The sequence below is a fragment of the Macrobrachium nipponense genome, chromosome 42 (genome assembly GCF_015104395.2).
Source record: "Macrobrachium nipponense isolate FS-2020 chromosome 42, ASM1510439v2, whole genome shotgun sequence".
NCBI classification, from domain to species: Eukaryota; Metazoa; Arthropoda; class Malacostraca; order Decapoda; family Palaemonidae; genus Macrobrachium; species Macrobrachium nipponense.
In genome coordinates, this window is record NC_061103.1 from 21236991 (window position 1) to 21260211 (window position 23221).

At 36.0% G+C, this 23221-nt stretch overlaps 1 protein-coding gene across 24 annotated transcripts in view; it reads right to left on the reverse strand.

Moving 5' to 3' along the window:
* Positions 1 to 23221, reverse strand: part of LOC135213014 (F-actin-uncapping protein LRRC16A-like) — a 300836-nt gene that overhangs the window by 129572 nt on the left and 148043 nt on the right. For all 24 annotated transcript variants that reach the window (XM_064246810.1, XM_064246820.1, XM_064246824.1 and 21 more), the window contains 9 exons: positions 22831 to 22955; positions 21894 to 22034; positions 21003 to 21184; positions 19610 to 19761; positions 18767 to 18909; positions 17834 to 17949; positions 15102 to 15239; positions 14036 to 14201; positions 12876 to 13034 (listed from right to left, as the gene is read on the reverse strand). In XM_064246810.1, the coding sequence (XP_064102880.1) occupies positions 12876 to 13034; positions 14036 to 14201; positions 15102 to 15239; positions 17834 to 17949; positions 18767 to 18909; positions 19610 to 19761; positions 21003 to 21184; positions 21894 to 22034; positions 22831 to 22955 (1322 nt within the window). The remainder of the gene's footprint in view (positions 1 to 12875; positions 13035 to 14035; positions 14202 to 15101; positions 15240 to 17833; positions 17950 to 18766; positions 18910 to 19609; positions 19762 to 21002; positions 21185 to 21893; positions 22035 to 22830; positions 22956 to 23221) is intronic.

A 23221-nucleotide genomic window follows, 5' to 3' on the forward strand; every position in this document is an offset into this window, starting at 1 on the left:
CATTTACGTTCGAATAGATTAACTCATTAGGTAATTAAACAAAAGGTGTATTGGGCACAAATACGCAACCTTGAATCATACTTAGCGCCGAAGGTTACGAACAGGAGACTCTTGGGTGGAAATGGGCTGGGTTTTTCTTACACTCGACAGCTACTGTTTAAGCTACACGAACGGATTTCCTGTACCTTGAGAAATGGCCAAGGAGAGAGAGAGAGAGAGAGAGAGAGAGAGAGAGAGAGAGAGAGAGAGAGAGATTGTGACCTTAGCAAAGACACTATTTTTAAAGTCATTTAAAAGTATAAAATTGCGCAAATATTAACGAGTACACATCAGCATGCAGAGAGAGAGAGAGAGAGAGAGAGAGAGAGAGAGGAGAGAGAGAGAGAGAAGAGAGACTATTTTAAGTGTCATTAAGCAGTACAAAATTATGTAGAATATTATTAAGTCTTTGGATGCAGAGAGAGAGAGAGAGAGAGAGAGAGAGAGAGAGAGAGAGAGAGAGAGAGAGAGAGAGAGAGAGAGAGAGAGAGACTATTTCAAGTGTCATTAAAGCAGTATAAAATCATATAGAATATTATTAAGTCTATTTGGATGGAGAGAGAGAGAAAGAGAGAGAGAGAGAGAGTGAGAGAGTGTGTGTTACGAATATAAAGTTATTTCCTGTGACCTACGTGAAATACTATTTTTAGGTTATTAAACAGTATGCAATTATAGGCAGTATTAGGATGTATATATATTTGTATGCAACGATGTTTTATCTGCACTTGTTTTCCCGCTTAGTTTATAAATAAAATCATATTGGTGCTTGTATTATGTTTAAAGTCTCTCTCTCTCTCTCTCTCTCTCTCTCTCTCTCTCCAATGGCGCGAAGGGGAACATTGAAAAGCGTGGCGTTCTGGACGTGTTACATATGAATGTGTACACATTCTGCATCATCATAATCATAATGCAAAAACAAATAATAAAATTTGAGACGTCCTAAAAGAAACGACACTACAAACTCACGGAAGGCACCAAAAGCCACGTCCCAAACAGACGTTGACATCAGCAAATAGCGAAAATACGAACGATACACGCACGGGTTCAACACCTCGTAATACAAAGCCCCATGGCTTAGGCGGGTCCTGCAGAACCTACAGATATAAAGCACCGTGTAACACGCGTACGGAAGTGCCTATAAGTGTCTGTGCACAGTGCGTAGAAGAAGAAGAAGAAGAAGAAGAAGAAGAAGAAGAAGAAGAAGAAGAAGAAGAAACACGAACTGTGAAAGCGTCATGGGAATGTGCTGGCTGACGAAACACCAACAAGGTTTGCAAAATATATCCATTATGAATACATTAGCTATAACAGAGAAGAACGCAGCTTTCTTAAAAAAAAAAAAAATAAAGAAATGTGGCAAAAAGAATGGAACATCATGAAATCAGGGGAGTATATCGGTTCCAGTAAAGGAAGCCAGATCTCCTACTAAAATAAAGAAGTGTCACGGTTGTGGGAGGAGAGGATTAGCGCATGCGCGTGATCTCCACCGCCCCCCCAAGTCGATTACACGTAAATATTAGAGTACTCTCGGAAGCAGGCCACGCAGGAAAGAGCCAAAAATGTTAAGGAACGTAATCTAGGCCAGGCGACGTGCTTGCACGAACCGGTTGCGACTGAATCGCCCTAGTCCGGCCGAAAATTATAAATATCCTCTCGTCGAGACAAAGTTCTAAAGGAAGGGACATTCTTCCAATTTTGTCGTCCCATAATGTCACATTTTTTTCGGGCGAGTTTAATACGTGGGTTCCGTAGTCTTTGGAGACATTCAACAGAATTTAGAAAACGGAAAAATATACCACACAACTTCATGTGTATCATAATAAAATGTCCACTTTTCCAACGTAAAGTCACATTGATTTATGCCTAAAACTAGAGCCGGCTTTAAGCCTATTTGACCAAAGTGATCAATTTTGGACCGCGCACCTTAAGGGGGCCCCGCGCCATTTACTGTTTGAAACTTTTTCTGTATTCTAAGAGCAACAAACCGCTTCCAAAAAAGCATGAAATGCAGAATGAGGAAGTAGTATTGCTCACATTATTACGTATCTTATATCAACAGAAAAGTTTCACTTTAAAATAATTTTTATACTACACATGAAAAATCGTCTTAATTTCTGTAATTTTCTAACCGGCCCTGCAATTCCTAGCACCGGCCCTGCCTAAGACACATATACAGGAAAAGAAAAAACTTCAATGAGAACCACGAAACTTCCTGTCACGTAACTGAGCACCTATAAATTCCACCTGAGGGGAGAGAGAGAGAGAGAGAGAGAGAGAGAGAGAGAGAGAGAGAGAGAGAGAGAGAGAGAGAGAGAGAGAGTAACACGTTTCCTATCGCGTGTAAACTTTTTTTATGCTTGTGACCGAAATAATGTGTAACGTGTCGATTTCACCATAAAAAAATTTAAAAAAAAGGAAAAAAATGTGTTCTGCTTAGCTGGATAAATTGGTGCTTTGGGAGATAACCTACGCTGAGTCACATTAATTCAGAGAATTGTGATAATGAGACTTTTGGAACGTTTAAACCCAATGTCTCTTTCATTAGGAACCGAGTTTGTGAAAATTTAGGGGAGAGAGAGAGAGAGAGAGAGTGTTACAAGGATTAGGATATCTCAAAGACTTGTTAGTCCATCCGAGGAGACATCGTGTGCTCCCATGTCTCTAGGAGAGAGGAGAGAGAGAGAGAGAGAGAGAGAGAGAGACTTGATTGGAAAATAAAGTAGGAACATGCCTCCAATAGGATGGAAGCTTGGTAGAGACACGTAAAAAACAAGCAGAGTAGAATAATTTCAAAACTTTAAGAAAATTAAGTCAGTACTTTAAAAAGAAATAAGTAGATTACATTTGTATGGCTACGTCTTAGTTTCTCTTATGGTTAAATCTATGTTTAATCCTGGAGTATCTCTTTGATTTTCACCCTTTTGACAATTAACCATCTGGTATTCTTGATCCTTTTGTCTACCTGGTAACTTTCTTGCCAACTGTATTCATTCGTTCCTTGGATTTCTGCCTACCATGTTCCTGTGGTATTCGCTTATTTAATGAAGTCGCGTGCATCTACTGTGAATTTTTAAGCGAAATAGATATATATATATATATATATATATATATATATAATATATATATATATATATATATATATAACATATACATACTACATACATATATAACTACTATAATGGGCGTTATGTCTGTCCGTCCGCCTGTCACTCAATCACAGCCAAACGGCTGGTCCGATGGGCACGAAACTTGGCAGGGTTATAGTGGGGACCCCTAAGATGTTTTATAATGGAGTTTCATCCATCCTTGGTACTCCCTCCCCCCCAAGGGAGTGGGGGTGAGAATAGGTTCCCTGAAACGGGGCTGGTTGTGCCCGTAGACTTAGTTATTTTACGAATTTTTCATACATAATTTCCGTATACATACGTTTGCTAGTATCTATATTTTATAAATGTTTATATATCTAATATAAACAACATATCACCTACAAATAAGTATATCGATATATCCCTCCCACAGAAAAAGATCAATACAACAGCGATTCTCCAATACTGAAATCAAACGTCAGAAATGGCTCAGAAGACTTGTGGCTCTCTCATCAATAATCGACAATTCAAATATACCTGGATCTTTTCGGTTACTCCAAGGCCAACAGAATGTTAAAAATTCTTTTAGCCTTGGGTTACTCCACATTACTTCTTGGAACGACAGACAATTTCTCAAATCAAGTTTCATTTTTGAGAGAGAGAGAGAGAGAGAGAGAGAGAGAGAGAGAGAGAGAGAGAGAGAGAGATTGCGTTTGTAAAACTGATCAATTTCATACTTAAACCTGGCGTGGTAATACAAGAACACTGTGCATTCATTACCGAAATACCGCGGTCTAAATACAAACCCTTCAATGATATATACGTATATACAAACACATACTATATTTTTATTTGTATAATATAAAATAAGGGACTCCCTTATTCTATATATACCACATACTATATATGCATATATATAGATATATATAATATATATATTATACTATATATATATGTGTGTGTGTGTGTGTGTGTGTGTTGTGTGTGTGTGTATAAAGTACTTAGCACCTCCAGTGTTTCAATTTTCTTTCGTGGGCTGTATACAAAGTATATAAAATAAGGGACTCCCTTATTCTATATACCTTGGCTACATATTTGTTAGTATAATCATTAAGTTTTTTATTCGTGATTCAAAATAAAGAAATAAATATAAATTATATATATATAGATATATATATATATATATATATATATATATATATATATATATAATGCGCTCTGTTAACTGCATTTTAACGGTTGGTTGGTTTTATAAAGTTTAGGTGTAACACCAAGCACTGGGGCAGCAAAGGTCATTCAGCGCTGCTGCATTTTAACGGGTAACACGAAGCATCACCTATACTCTCATCACTGCTATACAAGCCACAAGAACACACCCATTCCGCGCAGCAGCCAACTTCTTTTCGCCATCAACCAAACCACAGACCGACCAAATTCGCCTCGAAGTCCAACGAAGAGGATATACGGCGGTCCAACGGAATGCGCCCAAGAGCAGCGGTCACTTCAGTTGAATACGCCGGATAATTGAACGATCACTGACAGCCTCCTTGAGTGTCCACGGCCAATTTCTTTCGAGTGCAATTCCCGCCCCATTGAATATATATATAATACCAAATAGAAGACCTGTCTTTTCGAAAGACTGTTTCGTATTTATCGGAGGTTACAAGCGTTAAAAGTTTTTACTTATAAACGTGAGCTGTTGATGTAATTGAATTGAAAATAAAATCTAGACCAAAGGAGACTTTTCGAATGGTTGTTTCGTATTTGTCTGTGATTAAGTGTTAAAAGTATCCACTTATAAACGTGAGCTGTTGATTGAATTGAATATAAAATTTAGGCCTAAGGCCAAGCACTGGGACCCATGCGGTCATTCAGCGTTGAAAAGGAGTAAAAGATTTGAAGGTGTAATATGAGGAAAACCTCAAAGCAGTTGCACTATGAAACAATTGTTAGGAGAGGGTGGAAAGTTAGATGGAAGAGAGAGAGAATATGACAGGAGGTACAGTACAAGGAGCGGATGGGGTTGCAGCTAGGGGCAGAAGGCATGCTGCAAAGAGCCTCAAGTAACGCCTACAGTGCACCGCATAAGGTGCACCGACGGCGCTATCGAGACCCATTTGATCAGTGACGAGACGCAGAGTTTGTGTCAGATATGAGAAGGGTGAGTGACTAGTTTGGCGTAAAAATAGGCATCGTTCAAGAATATTTAGTTCCGTCTATGGATAGAATGACGATAGAAGTCTGGCAATATCGAGGGACAGGCATAGCGTCCATGAGGAATTTTCTGCGCGTTTGGTTACTGCGTCGCCAGCAAGATCTAATTAATCATCAATCTGCGTGTTTATCAACATGAGACACTTGAAAGTTAATTTAAAAATAGCGAGATTATTAGCACCGATGGATGCCAGATACAGAATTTATTAAGTTTATGAAGAGGGGGGGGGGGGGAATAAAAACAGAAGCACAAACATGGATGCATTTAACACAAAGACACGTAGTACATAGTACGTATATGGACGCATGCTAAAAATTTAATCAGGCACGCACCTCTCTCTCTCTCTCTCTCTCTCTCTCTCTCTCTCTCTCGCTTTCTCTCTATCTTCTCTCTTCCTCTTCTCTCCTCTCTCTCTCTCTCTCTCTTATTTCCCACTAATTTAAATGCTGCTAATTCTCGAAATTTCTCTAATTCTAGTGGGCCATTTGCAACAAAGCACAAAACAACAAACAAATCAACTGGACAGTCAAATCTTTTACAAATCCTCTAATGTAGATTTGATAACAACCTAAACAATTCCAAGCTTAGGGCAAAGGTTCTCAAGGCCCCAAAACATGAATATATTAGGACACATGCCTTCAAAGAATTGTCAATAAACCACAGACGCATTAAACACGCAAGACAACTATAGTATATGTACGTAATAGTTTCCATCACGATGAAAGTTCCACTGTTTACAGATCAACAAGCCACATAACGTGAATTAAAAGTATAATCGCTCGAGCAACGTATAAACAAACACATGTTCATCTTTTCATAATAATAATAATAATAAACCACTTTCACTTTCCACAAGAGCACCTGTTCAACCCAACACCATCACCTTCTATCAACACGCAAGTCAAGACGACCTATTTCCCAACACACGCCACGAAGACAGAGACCATCCACCCACAGACGGCAAATTAAACACCCGCTACTGTGCTATCGCCCTCACTCCCACAAACGTACTAAAACTATACGCTCCTCCATTGAAGATACGATAAGCTCCTCCTCTGACCCCACCACCCGTCCCCCACCCTCGGCCAACACCCTCCCCCCGGAATCTATCACCCACCCACTGAGAGAGAGAGATTCCAGCCCTATCATCAAACGACCCAGCTGCTACTCCCCCCTACCCACCCACGGGGCTACCATGTTACCACTCCTGGTGGTCCCCGAACCAAGACGTTGCCCGCTTGTATGACGAAAGTCTTCTTTGGAAGGCACGAGGCAGCTGCCGCAGCCTTCGTTATTCTTCAAAACAATTCGTTGCGTATTGGATTATACTTGATGTTCAGAGCCTTCAATGATCGTCCACTTGTAGATATGTCACCAAACGTTTGGCCACTCACGCCATTTTTAAGAGACATTTCCGTCTCTTCATCTTGAACGTGTGAGCATGCGTATGTGTGTGTGTGTCCAAGAGAATAGTATATACTGTATTCAGCACCAACTGGCCCACAGAAGACCCCTAAGTAACCTTTTAAACACGATCAATCCAGGTGTGGCTACCATCTTGCCACACGTCAAAGTAACGTGACAGCCCCGAGGCAAGAATGCTTACGTATCTAAGAACCAGGCGCACTCTAGCTCCCAGTTACATATTATAAAACCTTCAAGTTTCTACTACTACTACTACTAATAATAATAATAATAATAAATAGAGGAGCATCGAGCAGGTTCTCGTAAGCCTCTTTAGTAAATATATTTCTAAAATAAATATTTGCATCTACACCACTGGGGTTTTCATCACCATTTCAGTGGCTCATGCTGTTATGAGATTATTATGGATGATAATAATAATAATAATAATAATAATAATAATAATAATAATAATAATAATAATAATAATACACAACTAAAGGATACCACTAGTTTCTCCACCTCCCGCATATCAACACATTAAAAAAAAAAAGTTACATCTCTACAATAAACAATGATACATGATTCTTACCATTCCGGAGCTTTACTGCTATTTTAATAAAACGAAAAACAAAATTGTGTGCAATTACCATCAATAGTTCAATATTTAATTATGCTCCTTAATTATGCATCGACCCTGGAACCAAAACCGCCTTTGACGTAGTTCGCTAACCTTTCGAGTCTAGTCATCGACTTCCCTGGCTTGTCTTCTCGACTTCTGGTATTTGGGTTGTGAAGCAAATCACCTTTATTCATTGTACCTGTCTGTATTTTTCTACATCTCTCTTCCTTGTTATTTATTATTATTATTATTGTAAAATCAAAGAACAAGATCAAAAGCCATTCAACTAGAATAGTCGCATATAAAGAGAGAGAGAGAGAGAGAGAGAGAGAGAGAGAGAGAGAGAGAGAGAAATCCCCTAAAAGCCAAGTGTTCCAGACGTACTGGCTAAAATTACTGCAGATTCTTACAAACTTTTCGGAAACAGCAGTTTCCTTCTAGAAACTATGTCATGAACAAAATAATACTTTTGGTATTGCGTATTTATGAGATGGACGGCAGACTAACTCGCAAAAAGTTTGCCATCTTCTCTGGCGATGGAAGGGAAAAAAATTCAAATCAAATTGCGATCTTTGGCACCAAAGAAAAAAAACTACCGGCAATGCAATGCATTACTGTCTCAAGTTATTCTCCTTGCATTTTTATCCATTTTTTTCTATTTATTAACTTTGATTTTTTAATATGTGAGATGTCTTCTTTCGGTATGTCCGTTTACTTTATCGCACTTCCTAATAAACACCATATTCTTTGGAAGCTTGAATTTAAAGTCATGGCCCCTGTGGCACTGTTCCTGATGAATAGATTTACCTTTTGAATGGTGGAATGGATCATTTCGGAGTATCTCCAGATTGGCATAACTTACAAACTCGCATAAAAAAATTATCTATGTTTACTGTTGGTTTAGTCTTACTTACCGAAAGGTTTGCCGCCACTAACCCTTCAACAGTCAGCCTACTATCCCAACAAGGTATTGTAATGGAAATGGTTTGTCATGAAAAGAAAGCTTTCATATGATCGAAGATAAGATTTTCAAAACTCCTACAACTTTCTCCCATAAGAGACAAATTACACTTTTTCTGTATCACTGCACAGCAAAGGCATGGAATCGTTACCTGAATTTTTTAAATTTATTTTCAAAGAGGTTACTTCTAAGTTATGGAAAAAAAAAGTAGAGAAATGTTCAGGTGTCTGTTACTTAATGGTATTTCCTTTTACTTTTGAGCAGAACAAACTCAATTAGCTGAACATAGGACAGTTACTTTCAAGGGCTTCTAAAACACTTGTAGTCCTTAAAATTTACAAATTTCAGTGGTGCATAACTTCAGACCACACTGCAGACAATTCTGCTGTGAAACATAAATTACTGAGTAATGAAAAAATAAAACAGGCTTTCTTTATTAGACATTAAATGCTGTATCTGGGAGAGATTAGATCCATCCATGTACAATGATTCATTTGGAAATTTTCATCAATTATATGCTCTACTGCATCATACTTATGAGTTCAGGGATACATGCATGACCTTTGCATAGACTGTACAAGTGTGTACATGAACAAACTTAATGAATAATCCAAAGAGGAGAAATTCTAGTGCTGTACAAAGCATTGTTTACATTACTGACTCTCAAATACTGATATCTCTAATTGGGAATGGGGATGAATTTGTTTTAAAAAGTATCTCAAGCAGCAAATCTTTCAAGATGGAAAGTAACTTGCCTGAATCATTAATCAGTCACAAGGAAGAGCAGAGGAGACTTATCTTTTTCAACTTGTGTACATTTATTTGGGAAGGACTTGAATCCTCCAGTGTATATTCCGAGATATCTATTGTGAGTCGGATCCAAGACTTTCAATGAAGAGTACGATGCTGAGCCGTATACAGATGAGGCTTCTATAGTCAAAAAGCATTATGCCTTTATCTTCTGTTTTCTATAAATTTCCATAACTGACTTTCTTCTTCTTTCATGCAGTCACATCTTATACTTGTGCTAATGCACATTTCACTTATTATTATTATTAATTACTTTATCATTATCATCATCAAATACTTTAACCAGACCACTGCATGAAAGTACTTAGCTCTCATATGGCTAGCCTACAGGAGCGTCATTAATAAGAGATTTCAAATTTTATCAAATAACTTCCAGTTTAAAATAAACAAAATGATGAAAGTCAGGTTTGGAAATTCACTGAAGATATTTATAACTCTTGGTTAATTTGGTTTACGAAAGGTTGGTATGTTCACCCAGCACTGAACCATTTGGTTATGCAGGCTATAACTGTGTGTTGACCTGCATTCTCTACATATGGGATTAGGTCACATGTGCTATTCATGAAGTATGCATGGGTCAATCGAGTGCCTGATTCAAAGAAGAGACAAATATAGAGTGTGGCATTCTTTTTGTTTGCAAAATGCCATATTATAATCATGAGTTTGATCTGCTTTACAATGTTATCAGCTTCATTATTTCAGAAACACTTCAATTTATCAAATATACAGTATACAGTAGTGATTCATTGACATGAGTAGGTAGAATTAGGATAGGCATAGGATAGGTATTGATGAAAATGTGTCTATTCAAGAAACTTTTCACAGAATCACTTGTATTTTTACTTCAATTCAATTAGTCACAGTGTAGACAGTTGAAGTTCACTGCTTTCAACTTGTAATGATACAGGTGATGATTTAAAATCAACAGCACACACTTAGTCCATATTTATGAACAGACAATATTTTTTGCAGTTAGGTCATATGTTGATTTATACACTGTATTTGATTTCCTTAGCCATGCACTGGTTTAACCTTACATAAGAGTACATATACCATATAATAATTTCCTAAAAATTCTGTAGATAACTTTCATCGTTATATATCTGGAGTAACTAGGCCATCTCCTCAGGTCCCCTTAATCGAGTACATACTCCAACTGAATCAAATTAAACTTTGAAAAATTAATGATTCACATCCAAATTATTTCTCTATATCTTACTTGGGTCCTATTTTTTCCTCTCTGAGGCACTTTTTTAAATCTATAATATTCTACTAAAATATCCTTTATCTTAAAAAAGGTATGCCACCTATTCTTAATGCATCTTGTATCCTTTAAATGTTTCCAAGATCTTGAGCAACTATCAAGTTCCAAGTTTCATTTTTCCTTAAAACCAAATTTTGGTATCTATATAAACTTTTCCTCGATATGTTCAAGAACACATTTCTCTCTCTCTCCCTCACTCTTTTTCTCAATATGATGGTCAAGAACACCTTTCTCTCTCTCTCTCTCTCTCTCTCTCTCTCTCTCTCTCTCTCTCTCTCTCTCTCTCTCTCTCTCTCTCTCTCTCTTTTTCTCAACATGATGTTCAAGAACACCTTTCTTTCTCTCTCTCTCTCTCTCTCTCTTTCCTCCTACCCCTCCTTTCCCACCATTATCCCTGCATTAAGGGGTCGGTTGCTTCTTTAGAGCCCATGTTTCTGATCTATTGTTAAAACACTGGTCTTACCAATGTGCTTTAGATCTTGACTTTAGCTTGATTGGCATTTTCTTATCACATACAACTCCAGCTACCTCTCTCCACTTCCCCCATGCAGCTTTTATCCTACTGTCAACTGCAGCCTCACATCCTCCCTCTTGGCTTAAAGTAGATCCAAGGAATTTAAACTTTTTTACCTGTTTTATAATCAAGCGTCTTCCTTCTTGCATTACTATTCCACCTCCATCTTCCCTACTGCTCATCAAAACCTGTTTTATTCACCTTCACCTTTAAACCACACCTCTCTAAAGACTCCAGCTATTCTCCAACCCTTCTCTCTAGGTCTTCCTAATTTTCAGCAGTAATCACCAACTCATTGGCATACAACAACTCCCACAGCTCTTCATTCTCTCTCTCTCTCTCTCTCTCTCTCTCTCTCTCTCTCTCTCTCTCCTCTCTCTCTCTCTCTCTCTCTCTCTCTCTCTCTCAAACAAACGTGATAAATTCTAAACAAAAACATTATTTCTTTCAATTACTTAATACAGCAACAATGAAAGACAACATATCAAGCCATAAGAGAGGAAATATGAGCCACTCACAATGAGGGTAATAACACCAAGTTCCTTCTTAGCAGATCAAACAATCATGCAACAAATACTCCTGCTTAAAAAGCTTTGGATATTTTTACGCACTTTTTATTACAAATAAAAATAGCCCAAAACACATAACAGTCAAAAAGATGCAAGCAAACAAGTGAAAATGTGACTGAGGCAGTACAAGTTTGCACTATACCAGTACAGTAATTTCAAAACTTTTTAATTATGTTATACACAGACAGGCCCAACCCCAAAACTTATCTTTATATTTAACTGACACTGACATCTTGCACAGTCTTCACACCCATAAAATTAAAAGAACACTTTGACGTCAACAGCAAAACGGCAGTTAACATAAAAATCAAAACCACTTACCCATCAATACTTCCACTACATTATTAAAAAGAAATCTTTCAATGGAGAAGTTAATATGAACAAAAGCAAAATTGCCTTGAGTCAAATACCACGTGTAACCCTAGGAGTAAAATTAGTTTCATAACCAATCTTTAAAACACAATAAACTTCCAAACATATACTACGCCATTTCCTAAAATGAAAACAAAATTCCTTTGTGATTATCTATATAAACTTCTGATGCTAATTATCAAGTAAGCAACAAGTAGCAAGCAAAATATAAACAAAAATTCCTTATTTCTTTTACCCATGTACATATAGTACTAACTCCTCCTAAAACATGATTCCATTACCCATGAAGAAAACATGATTCACTCAACAAAAATACTTATTTCTTTAAGATTAAAAACAAAGCCTAAATGAGGCTGTCAGAATTCACAAACTATGCAAGAAAATAATAAATAGGCCTACACTGACTCCACTTCTTGTCACCCAAGGTTCCTCGTAATGCTAATTCTTCCTGAAGGAAAACTTTATGGTCAACCTAAGAAGAACAAAGAGTGCTCTACTACCACACTGTACTAGCATAAGCAAGTCACAGAGTCACTCGATATACAGTGGTCCCCCCGTATTCGCGGGGATGCGTACCAGACCCCCCCGTGCATAGTTAGAACCCGCGAATGTTTGGAACCCCTATAAAAACACTAAAAACAGCCTACGTATTTTGTTAGTTAAAACTCAAGAAAAACCCACTAAAAAATTTTCATGCTTGGTTTTTTTAATAGTTTTATCACAAAAAGTGTATTTTATGATGAAATTAATAAAAAAAACCAGGAATTTGTGGATATTTATCATAGAAAAATACTTCAAATGCTCGAATTTTCCGCAAATAATGCGGGGAAACGTTTCCTAGAGAAATTTGCAAATGTGTGAGTCCGCGAATCTGGAGAATGCGAATACGGGGGGTCCACTGTACACATCCAAACTGAAACACTCATGCTTGAGGTTTACTGCTGCAAACTATGGCATAATCTAAACTTCCCCCACCTTCTGCGTGTATCTAATACATAAGTCAGCAAAGATAAACTTACCTGTTTGGAATTATCTGCATCACTAATGAGGCCCTCAGCCCACTGAAGAGAATTCGAGCCTCCATACTCCATGCCGGATCTCCGCAAAGTACGAACAACCTCACCAGTTTGTAGCACCAATCTGTCAACTTGCTGTTGTGTAGAACTTAGCAAGAAACCCTAACAAAGGGAGAGAATAGTGTAAAAGTTAGAAATTTTGCTGAGAGGATTTTTACAATTACAATGCCAGATACATCTTACAAAATATAAAAAAAAATGCAATCAGGGGACACCTGAATCACCTATTAGTGTACAGGTATTTTCTTCAATTCCACAACAAACATAAAATGTCAGAGTTAAACACTTGATATGTATTTTTTACAACACCAACATCATCAAAATGAAACATGATGATTTAAAGTTAATTTATACTCATAATAAGCATTCAAGGAATTAATACCAAACTGTATTTTAACCTTAATATTTCACAACTGCGAATATGTTAAATGCACCAACATATGAAAAGCACTCCATCTGGAAGAGCAAATTCAAGACAAATTGAAATTAAAAATCAAAAATAAAAATAACAAATTTTCAATATTATGTATGTGTATCCCACAAACCCAACATTAAAATTATCATTGTAACCAATATTCAAACATCATTGCTCTTCAACCCAGACCACTGACATAACACTGATCCAGTCAAGTTATAAAAACTAATGTGGTAACAGAATTAGTACTGGGAGTTAACCACAGAATTAGTACTGGGAGTTAAAGTCCTCACTATACTACTGCTTTTCTTACTTTCACTATAGTAAACTCTCTAATTTTAAATAAAACCTTGAGAGTTAAATGTTTACTCTAGCAATCAGAGGGAAATCATTACACAGGTTCATCAAGCAGGGTAAAGCTCATGTGAGAGCTGAAAACTAACTTGTAGTTCTTCAACTGACAAATTATGAAGCATCCAAAAATATACAAGACACATCTACCTGTTCTACATGTGGGTTTAAATACAGCATTTTATCATATTTCATGTTTATCACAAGAATTCCCCAGACCATCGAAATTAACGATGTTGATAAGCTGACCATGATGACAGATCTTAAAAATAGCACCTAGTTAATCTAATTTCCTTATCATTTAAAAATGTTAAATATCATTTGCCATTAATTTTACCTGCTGTAATCTAAAGGCCTGGCCATTAGAGTACTTCATAGGAGAGACATTTCTAAAGAGTGTGTCTTGTATTCTTCTCATCAGGTTTTCCGTTCTCTCCGGAGCAGTTTTCATACACAACATGCAATCGTGTACTGGAAACGGCATGAACTTCACACTATAATTACTGCAAGAGGAGGAAAAAAGAACAAATTAGTTCTCCATAGAAACATTTAAATTATAAAAAACCCACTAAAGTGTAATAGTTCTTAGTTTAGTTATAGCTATAATCTTTGCCATTTCATGTTTGTTGCTTTTTACACACTTCAAACTGACTCTCAGCAAGGGTTTAACTTATACAACCATTCAATATTAAACTACATAAAAAATTATTCATTTTCCAGAAAACATCTATTAAAAGACTATAATAGGCACCAATGGTAGTCAAATCAAACTTCACTGCAAAAGTAACTTGTCTCTATCATAAAAAATATTTCCATTCCATTATCATAACTCAATGAAGAGGGAAAGATTACATCAGAAAGATCTACAAGAAGAAACATTGCACTAATTAGTTTACAATTATAAGTTCCTATAAAAAACAGGTTTTGACATAGGAAAAACCTATTTTTGGTGGCCGCTATGAGCCCTCCAAGGAATTACTCTCATGGTCACCAGAGGGGCTCCATAAGATAAACCAATTAATTTCAAAGAATTCTCTCCTAGTTGGTCTCTGCCAGTATGTGCATGGTGACACTGATAAGAGTATAGGTCTCAAGACAAGAGGGCTCTTTCTTGTCTACAGTGACTGCCTAAAGACTTCCTAGCCTTAACCTGCATGTTTAGCAACTACATATCGCACATCGTCCACTATCATGGTAACCACGCACTCTGCATGGGACTATCTACTCACTGCTCTCTTGGTCTGCATGACTGTAAGATGAATCGTTCCTATTTGACAGACTACAAGCTCAAGATCATTATTTGGTTGTCGTGGTCATGGAAGTTTCCAAAATCAGAACAAAGACAATTACCGAACCTTACTCAGAATTTTGTTTGCAACAAACGCAACGTCTGTCCAACTCACCTTTGTAATGCATAAGCAATATCACTATATCCCTGCAGGGTGACGTTATTTCTATCGTAGCTAATATACTGCAGCTTTGAGTTTATTTGTAGAGCTTTGGCTAGGAGTCTCGCACCACTGTCTCCCATGTAATTTCCACTGAAGATAATAGAAAAAAAAGAATATCATAGAAAAAAAGAATATCATAAGTACTGTATATAGCAACAAATAATACACCAATTACATCACCATAAAAGAAAATTTACAGATTTCATTAAAATATGTAAATTTCTCCAAGTAAATCTAAAAACATACAGCCAAGATGGTACATGAGGTGTACCCAATGCCTACAAAATTCACTCCATATTTCGCAATATTAGAGTGTCACAATACAGTATTATATTTGTTCAAGTAACCAAATCTAAAAACTGTCATTAATGCATAATGACCTGGGCTTTTAAACCAGTATCTTCTTTAAATCCAGGTCTGACTGTATTAATACCTTTAACTATAAGGCTGCTTCTCATGGTGAGCAGCTAAAGCAATATGTCTGATTAATTTTATATTTTTCAAATACATTCATATGTCCACCTGCAACGAAACTAATTATTGTGAATATTTCAGCACTGCTTATTTTTAAGCATCTTGCTAAACCATGGAAATGTACAGCCTAGAGGGTGTGTTTGAAAATCTAGTAAGCTTCTCAAACACTAGATTAATAGATATACACAGTCCCTTAGAAAGAAAATTTCCAAATTTTCTTGAGGCAGTAGTGTTATAGAGCACCAATTTCTATGATGTATCTTGTGAAAAAGTCATGTATACTATTTGTGCCTGTACTTTATTTAAACACTAAAATTATTACAACTGCTAAAGAAAAGTTGAATTGCTAATGTCCAAGTTAGACTCAACTGTCCCACATGAGAAAATTTCAATCCTATGTGGGACTTCTAGGAGTCAGGCGTGCAGCCATGCTTCCCAGTTACTGGGATATGCCATTCATTTCTTTTCATTCATTCACATCCACCTGTTTTTGTTTACTTTATGGTGTTCTGCTCAGCGCTTACTGAGCTTATTTCTTTTATTTTGGTCAGTGACTTATGACACTGCAGAGTTACCACAAGCATTTAATTTTCAAGAGTTCAATTAATTTATAGTCCACCTAACATTCAGTAACTCTTGAATTTCTAATTTTGCCCGGTTTTTCAATGTGGTTTGCAGAGTATCTGTTTTGCCCTTGCCTCATCAGGATTAATTTGTTTACTCAGTATATAGCTGCCTCCTCTAAGAGTTCTAACTATTGGTAACCTTTGACTCTACAAGTGTTATTTCTACTTATTGCTTAGTATAAGCAATTTTGTTTTCATTGTTCTTCATGTACGTCCCATAATTGCGCTTGCCTTCGAGGAAGAATCTAATGATGTCTCCCTATAGTTATGTGGGCAGGGTTGGGCAAGTTCTGCACTTACTTTATGTCATTATTAACATGGAACCACATTTGTGGCACCTTATTTGTGGGGTCAACGGTGGTTCCCCGACACTACTAAAGACCTAGGCTTGGAGAGATCTCATTTTAAACATCTAACTCCAGAGAAGAGAAGCTGATGCAAACATTCAAGATAACAATTACTGTGATGATGATATTGTGTGAGTGGGTGTGCTGCTCATTGGCTCATGTCAACTTAGCGGCAAGTGTAAAATGTCATGCTTCTGATCTTGCCCGATGAAACTACTCCTACCCTGACCTTTTCTACTTTGCATAGCTGCTGTTTTTCCATCCATCCATTTCTTCTTATTAACTGAGAGCATTTATTCAGCATAGAGCACTTTTCTCCACCCTCCAATACCAATTGCTTGCTGCAGTCAATTCATCTAGGAATGCTATTCATGAGCTCATGATCTGTTGCTCCAGCTGTATTGTCTGCTGTCTTGTTGCCTATGTTAGTACTTCATTCTGCATTGTTACTGTCTACTTAAGGTCCTACTCAACTGTGCTCAACATGTCTAGTTTCAGTGCTCCAAAGTACAATACAGTAATGCCCATGTGTTCAGCTACAGCATACCTGGATGCTCCTCTCTTTCAATCTAATCTCAAAAGTACTCTTGATGAGGTCGGAATCCTGCAACTTTGGTTTTTGCAGCTATTCCAATGTCAGCTACAGTGTACTACTCTAGCCTCAACATAGTCCACAGCCTCTGCACAACTGACTGTACTGGTGTCCCTTGTTGAAATAAAGCAATATCCTCGATTCTCATATCTTAATTCTTCCACCATGTTGGAAGAATTGGTTATTGGCAGTTGTGCCCGTAGAATTAGTGTTAAATGAACTGCACAGTACAAAGTAACACATTTATCATACAGTTTATGTATGCATAGGGGCTAAAAAACAGAACATATGGCAGCCTTCATACTCAAGCATCTCTCAGGCTACCAAAGGCCTGCATTATCGTACTGCTATTGTTCCTGCTCCAGTTGTTCTAGTGAGGACCCCCTTTGGGCCAAGAGTATCTTAAGCCACAATGACAGAAATCATCATCTCTTGGTCTTGCCAGTTTAATTCTTCAGGGTTCATGCATCTTCAATGCTTTTCTACAAACCCCTCGATCATAACCTCCACTACCTCACTGCTTTCCATTCTTCCCAAAGGAGATTGATTCACAGTGAATTCTTGACTCATGCACATGCAGAACTTTCTACCTTTCAAGATATTCATGATTAATGCGTTTTGTAGATCACTAACATAGAGTCTTACCTAATATCTAAGTTTCTGAGGCAATGATTGCTTCCAAGCGCGTTCAAGAGATTGTGTAGATCGGTTTTGAGCCTGGAGTCATTTATGGAGAGAGATTCTAACACACAATCTTCCTCCTGAAAAAATCAATACATTTCATTAAATGTTAAATATTCATTGCAAAAAATCAGTTAAATTAAATATAAGAAAAAAATACAAAGTGAAAGAATTCCTTCAACTTAAAGAAGCATACTTATAACTCTACAGCTTCTCTGCAAAACAAAACTGAATTTGCACCTTTTAGTACACATCAAAAAAGTGAAGTCCATTACAATGTTTTATCCGTGAATTCCAATGACAAAAGACAATCAATCAGATTATGCAGAATCGTGAAGACTACGAGAGAAAATAATAGCATCAACACCCTAAATAATACCACTGACACACCAATGATACATCAACCTACAACCGAGATCTAGAAATACTAGTTGTAAGGAAAGTGTCTACACCACCTGCATTATGGGCTGACATTATTACCAAATGAAAACTAACTTTTTGTCCCTACACACTAGCCATGTTCAGACTTTGCTCCAATTTTTACCTTTGGAATTAGCTATTAGCTATATTAAAGTTTGCTAAAAAGTAAGGTCTAACTAACCTACAGAAGCATTAACTTCTAACTTAATATCTAAGGATTGTTTTACCTTTAAATTTCAAGTTCTTTGGATTATAATTGACAGCTTGATATACATATTAACCTACTAGTTGTTCTAGCTCCTAATTATTCTACTCCACATAAATTACAACACTTTAGCAAGTTAATTTTTATCATTATCTTATTTAGGCACATACTGAAATCTTATTATACAACCTTTCCCAATTTTTAGTTACTTCTTGTTATGTTTACATGCATGCAATTTATTTTTATTATTATTGTAAAAAAGAAACTCTTACCTGGATCATTTTTACAATAGACTCCACAACAGGATACACATGTTTACTCTTGATGTTAATTAAATTTCGACCAAGGTCTAACTTCTTGATACTTTTGTTTTTACTAATGGCATCTACAACTGGTCCTAACTGACTTTCTAAACCTGAAAATGCATGAAAAATAAAACACAATGAACATTACTTTGAAAATGGAGGAGTAAAGGTAAAGTAATATGCTTACAACAACAAAAGCCTGTACATAATAGAACTTTTGATATACAGTATTAAGATGGCATGACATTGAATTTTTTTTTTTATCATTCAATATATTAACTGCCCATTGATTTTGACAACTACAAAAATGTAAATATTAGAGAAATATTTTATAAATTTCACCAGACTAATACACAACAAAAATGCTACAATCTAACATTCTATCACTGCAGGAAACTTTTTCATTCAAACCGTAGCAACCTTGAGATCTCGAGTCTTACTTTCCTGCCGCTGCTCGCAGCATCTCTCAGGCCCTTCTTCACTAGTAGTAATATGATTTTCTCACAGCACTCTGACCATGAATCTTACCATTCAAAGTCTTAACCAATTCTAGTTTTCAATTCCCAAGTTTAAGTCACTAAGATATGATTTTCAGGATTTTAAACTTGTTGCACAAAACTTCAAACATGAAAACATATATGAAACTCCACTGCCTTCTTTCTAGAACATTTAGAAAATACTATGACAACTCTAATGTTTGCACAACATTTAAGGCACCTCACACTGGTGAAATGTTCTTATATATCTAGAAATGTAAAAAACGAAAAACCTTAATAGTACACATACATAAACACTTGTCTCGCAGCTTACCATTATCGGAGATATCTAGCGCAGATAAACATCTAACACCGTGAATGCAGGATTCTAGAATTTGTGCTCCTGTTCCACCTAACTGGTTACTACTTAGATCAAGTTCAACCTCAGAAATATTTTCATTGCAAGCTAAACCTAACAACACATTCCTGAAAGAGAAAAAGAAAACCAGTTGATAGTTGACACATGCTTCTATCTGCATTTTTTGGATAATATGACAAAATCAAGATATATTAAATTTGTCAATTTGGGCTTAATACAGTATACTAAATTTTGAAAACTGTTCTTGTGCTACGCATACAATGACGAAACAGTGCTAGTAAATTACTTTTTCATTCAATTTTACTTTTTCCACAAACATAACATGGGCTGTTATACTGATCATAATATATACCTCTTGCCTGGTCTATAAAGTTAATATGAAAAATTAAGCAAAATGGCATATATTATCCTGAGAATATAGTAAAGAATGATTTAAAAATTTCAGTCAAATATTACTAATAAAAAGTACTTAAGAGAATCCCACCATGAATGGACAAAAATGTTGACTTACACAAATGTTACCATACATCCACAAGCTGAGTTATTTATAACTCATAACTGCTTTTACCTTACGTATATCTAAAATCTAACTCACAAGTCATCTACACCTATTCATACTTCTTAGTTTCATGAAATACTTGGTATATCTACTTCTGAGTTTCATGAAATACTTTGTATATCTAAGTATTTTAAATGCTTGCTTTATCAACATTCGGTAAAAAGACTGACAACATTTTCTTGTACAAATCTGCATTGGAAGCAAACTATTTTAAATTCAACTCAAATGTTTCCCCAATTTCCAGTTCTAAATTAAAATTATACATGACCCAACAATATGAAACTTAATTCAGAATTCAAAAATATGAAATTTGAATCTGAATTTAACTATAAAATTTTCTTAGCCCTGTATTTCCGTGCTAAGAACAAATACATACTACCTTAAAAAATAATATAGATTAAAAAACCATTTGGTAAACACAATCCATATTCAAATTCACATGAACTTATAAACTTTATATCAAAACAGCCTATGCATCTAAAGCTAAGATCATACAGTTATTGGACATTAATGCAAGATACAAAGCCTATATTTCTCTAATATTATTTATGAATATCTGAATTTGTGATCCACTTCAATATACAGACATAAACAGTATCCTATATGAAACACAAAAAAACATAGGGCAACCAAAATTAAACTAGATTTCCACTACAAATATCCTACAGTAGCATTTAAATCAATGAGCATCATTGGAAATTATCTACAGAATGCGAGTGCAATCTAATGATTCCTTTAATATGCTTCACCAAAGTGTATTGTAAAATTGGCTGTTTTGCAAGTACTTACTTAAGAGCATCCGCTGGAAGTTTACAATGACTTAAAGTAAGGGACTTAAGGGCTAACGTTGATGTGAAATACTGCTTGAAGGACGGCAGCATCTCGCGAGTTTTCTTGCTACCAAAACTATTACGGGATAAAGTTAGATGTGATAAACTACTTGTACAACCACGCAGTAATGCACCAAAAACCTGGAATAAATTTACAACCATTAATAAACTGTAGTCACCTTTCCTAAGGTTACAACATTACTAATGTCTGTAAAATAAAATTTGTCAATGCAAAAATGAATGAATTCTTTCCACTTGTGCAAATAAAGTGAACAATTCCTGTAAAATAAAAGCACACTCAATGGAACTAATTCAGAACTTTCAATTTTTCAAAGACGTACAAAACCTCGCTGAAACACCAAAAAATTTAATTCACAATGACAAGAAAATGTTTTATCTCTTCCTTTAATAACTAACATTTTTAGCAAAGACTGGCTTCTCAATAAAATCAGTTCAGTGCTAATTAAATAATTTTTTCATTATAAAGTACAACTCCTTGTATCCTTAACATCATCAAGTGTACAGTACATATATGTAGATTATGTAAATTGATAAATCTCTCATTGACTGCAATTCTGAAATAACATTGTGAACAAGGAATTAGCAGTACTGAACAGCTTCACAAGAGCAGTGCAACAAGGAAAAGCAAGGGCAGCAGGTTGGGAGGCAATGGTGCAACTCTACTCAGCTGCTGAGGGTGTATTCCAGTTTAATCTCAAATTGAAAAGATTTCTTAGATGTCAACCAAAAAATAAATCCCAACAAAACATTTTAAAAACAGTTATCCCAACCCCTAGATAACCTAGAGGTTCGGTTTACAATAAAATCGAGGGGAAAAAAATCTACTTACCGCATCAATGGCACATTCAGTAGCAGATAAGTCAAGCGTCTTGAGAGCATTTGGTTGAGCCAGGAAGTTATATAAATTGTTGATGTCATCTCGAAGAGAGTTGCCACCAAGACTGAGGAATGTTAGAGTCTGACACATGTACTGAAATAATAAAACTGAATTTATGAAGAGATTCTACTAATAAGAATTTGTGGTGAATGACATCTTTTGTCACATTTCTTTATTCACACTTTACACCCACTATTGTAATGTTCATAGCACACATTTCTACCACTGAATGTGAACATGTCATCACCCTGGACTTGACAAAAAAGTCTTCAAGCAAACCTTGTCTGCACCCAGCCCTTTCTCCCAACCATACATCTTAATCACTCCAACACGAATACTTTATTGAGTAAATAAGATTCCATGGGTTCTTTAAGGCCACCTAGTTTTAATACTAAGAACTCATCTCTCTGCCTTCTCCTTTCAGAGGTGGCAATTAGTCTGAGGTCTAGACAGCCACAGGGCCCAACCTCACTATCCTACCAGCACACCACTTATACTATATCTTTATCACTTTTGCCTTTAGTATAATCCTCCTTATTACTTTCAAGTACTACATTAAATATATTTGAAACAAAACTCCCAATAATCTAACAAATGAGAATTAGCAAGTTTCATTGTGGAAATTAAGACAACAGTGTTACTTAAGAAGCTTAAATATTAGAGGAAAATGCCTATCAAACGTTGTAAATAATTGTACAAACCAGCTAGAAGGTTTGATATATAGCAGAAGAAAATAACTTGAATGGTTTGTTGTTATTTTGTGGTAATTGGAAAGCTATAACCCAATATTAGAAGTCCTCAAGAGATCACATATAGTACAAAATTAACTAAAAACAATTACCATTATCACCATCATTATTCTTATATCTCCTACAAAACCCTCACTTACCTTATTCACAGAGAGGGAATGTGCCAGCATGTTAACGCCTTTACCGGTGAGCCCACAGTGCGAAAGGTTCAAGTGACTCAGACCTTTTGCCTGTCGTCCGATGGGATTACTAATATGTACAGCACCTGGTAACGAAATCATTCCATTATACTTTCATTGTTTACAACTAAATAAAAAAAATAATCACTTTACCATTAGCAGTATTATGAAGACAAGCAAAGGCTACTATACTGAGAATATCTTAAATGGAAAAAAAGAATACTAATGTTCTTTATTCCCTCTTCTGAAATTCATTTTAATGGAAAAAATAAAATATTAAATTTTATAACCTTTTCTGAAATTAATTCTAATGTACATTTGAAGTGAAAGGCCAAACTTGACAAATATGCCA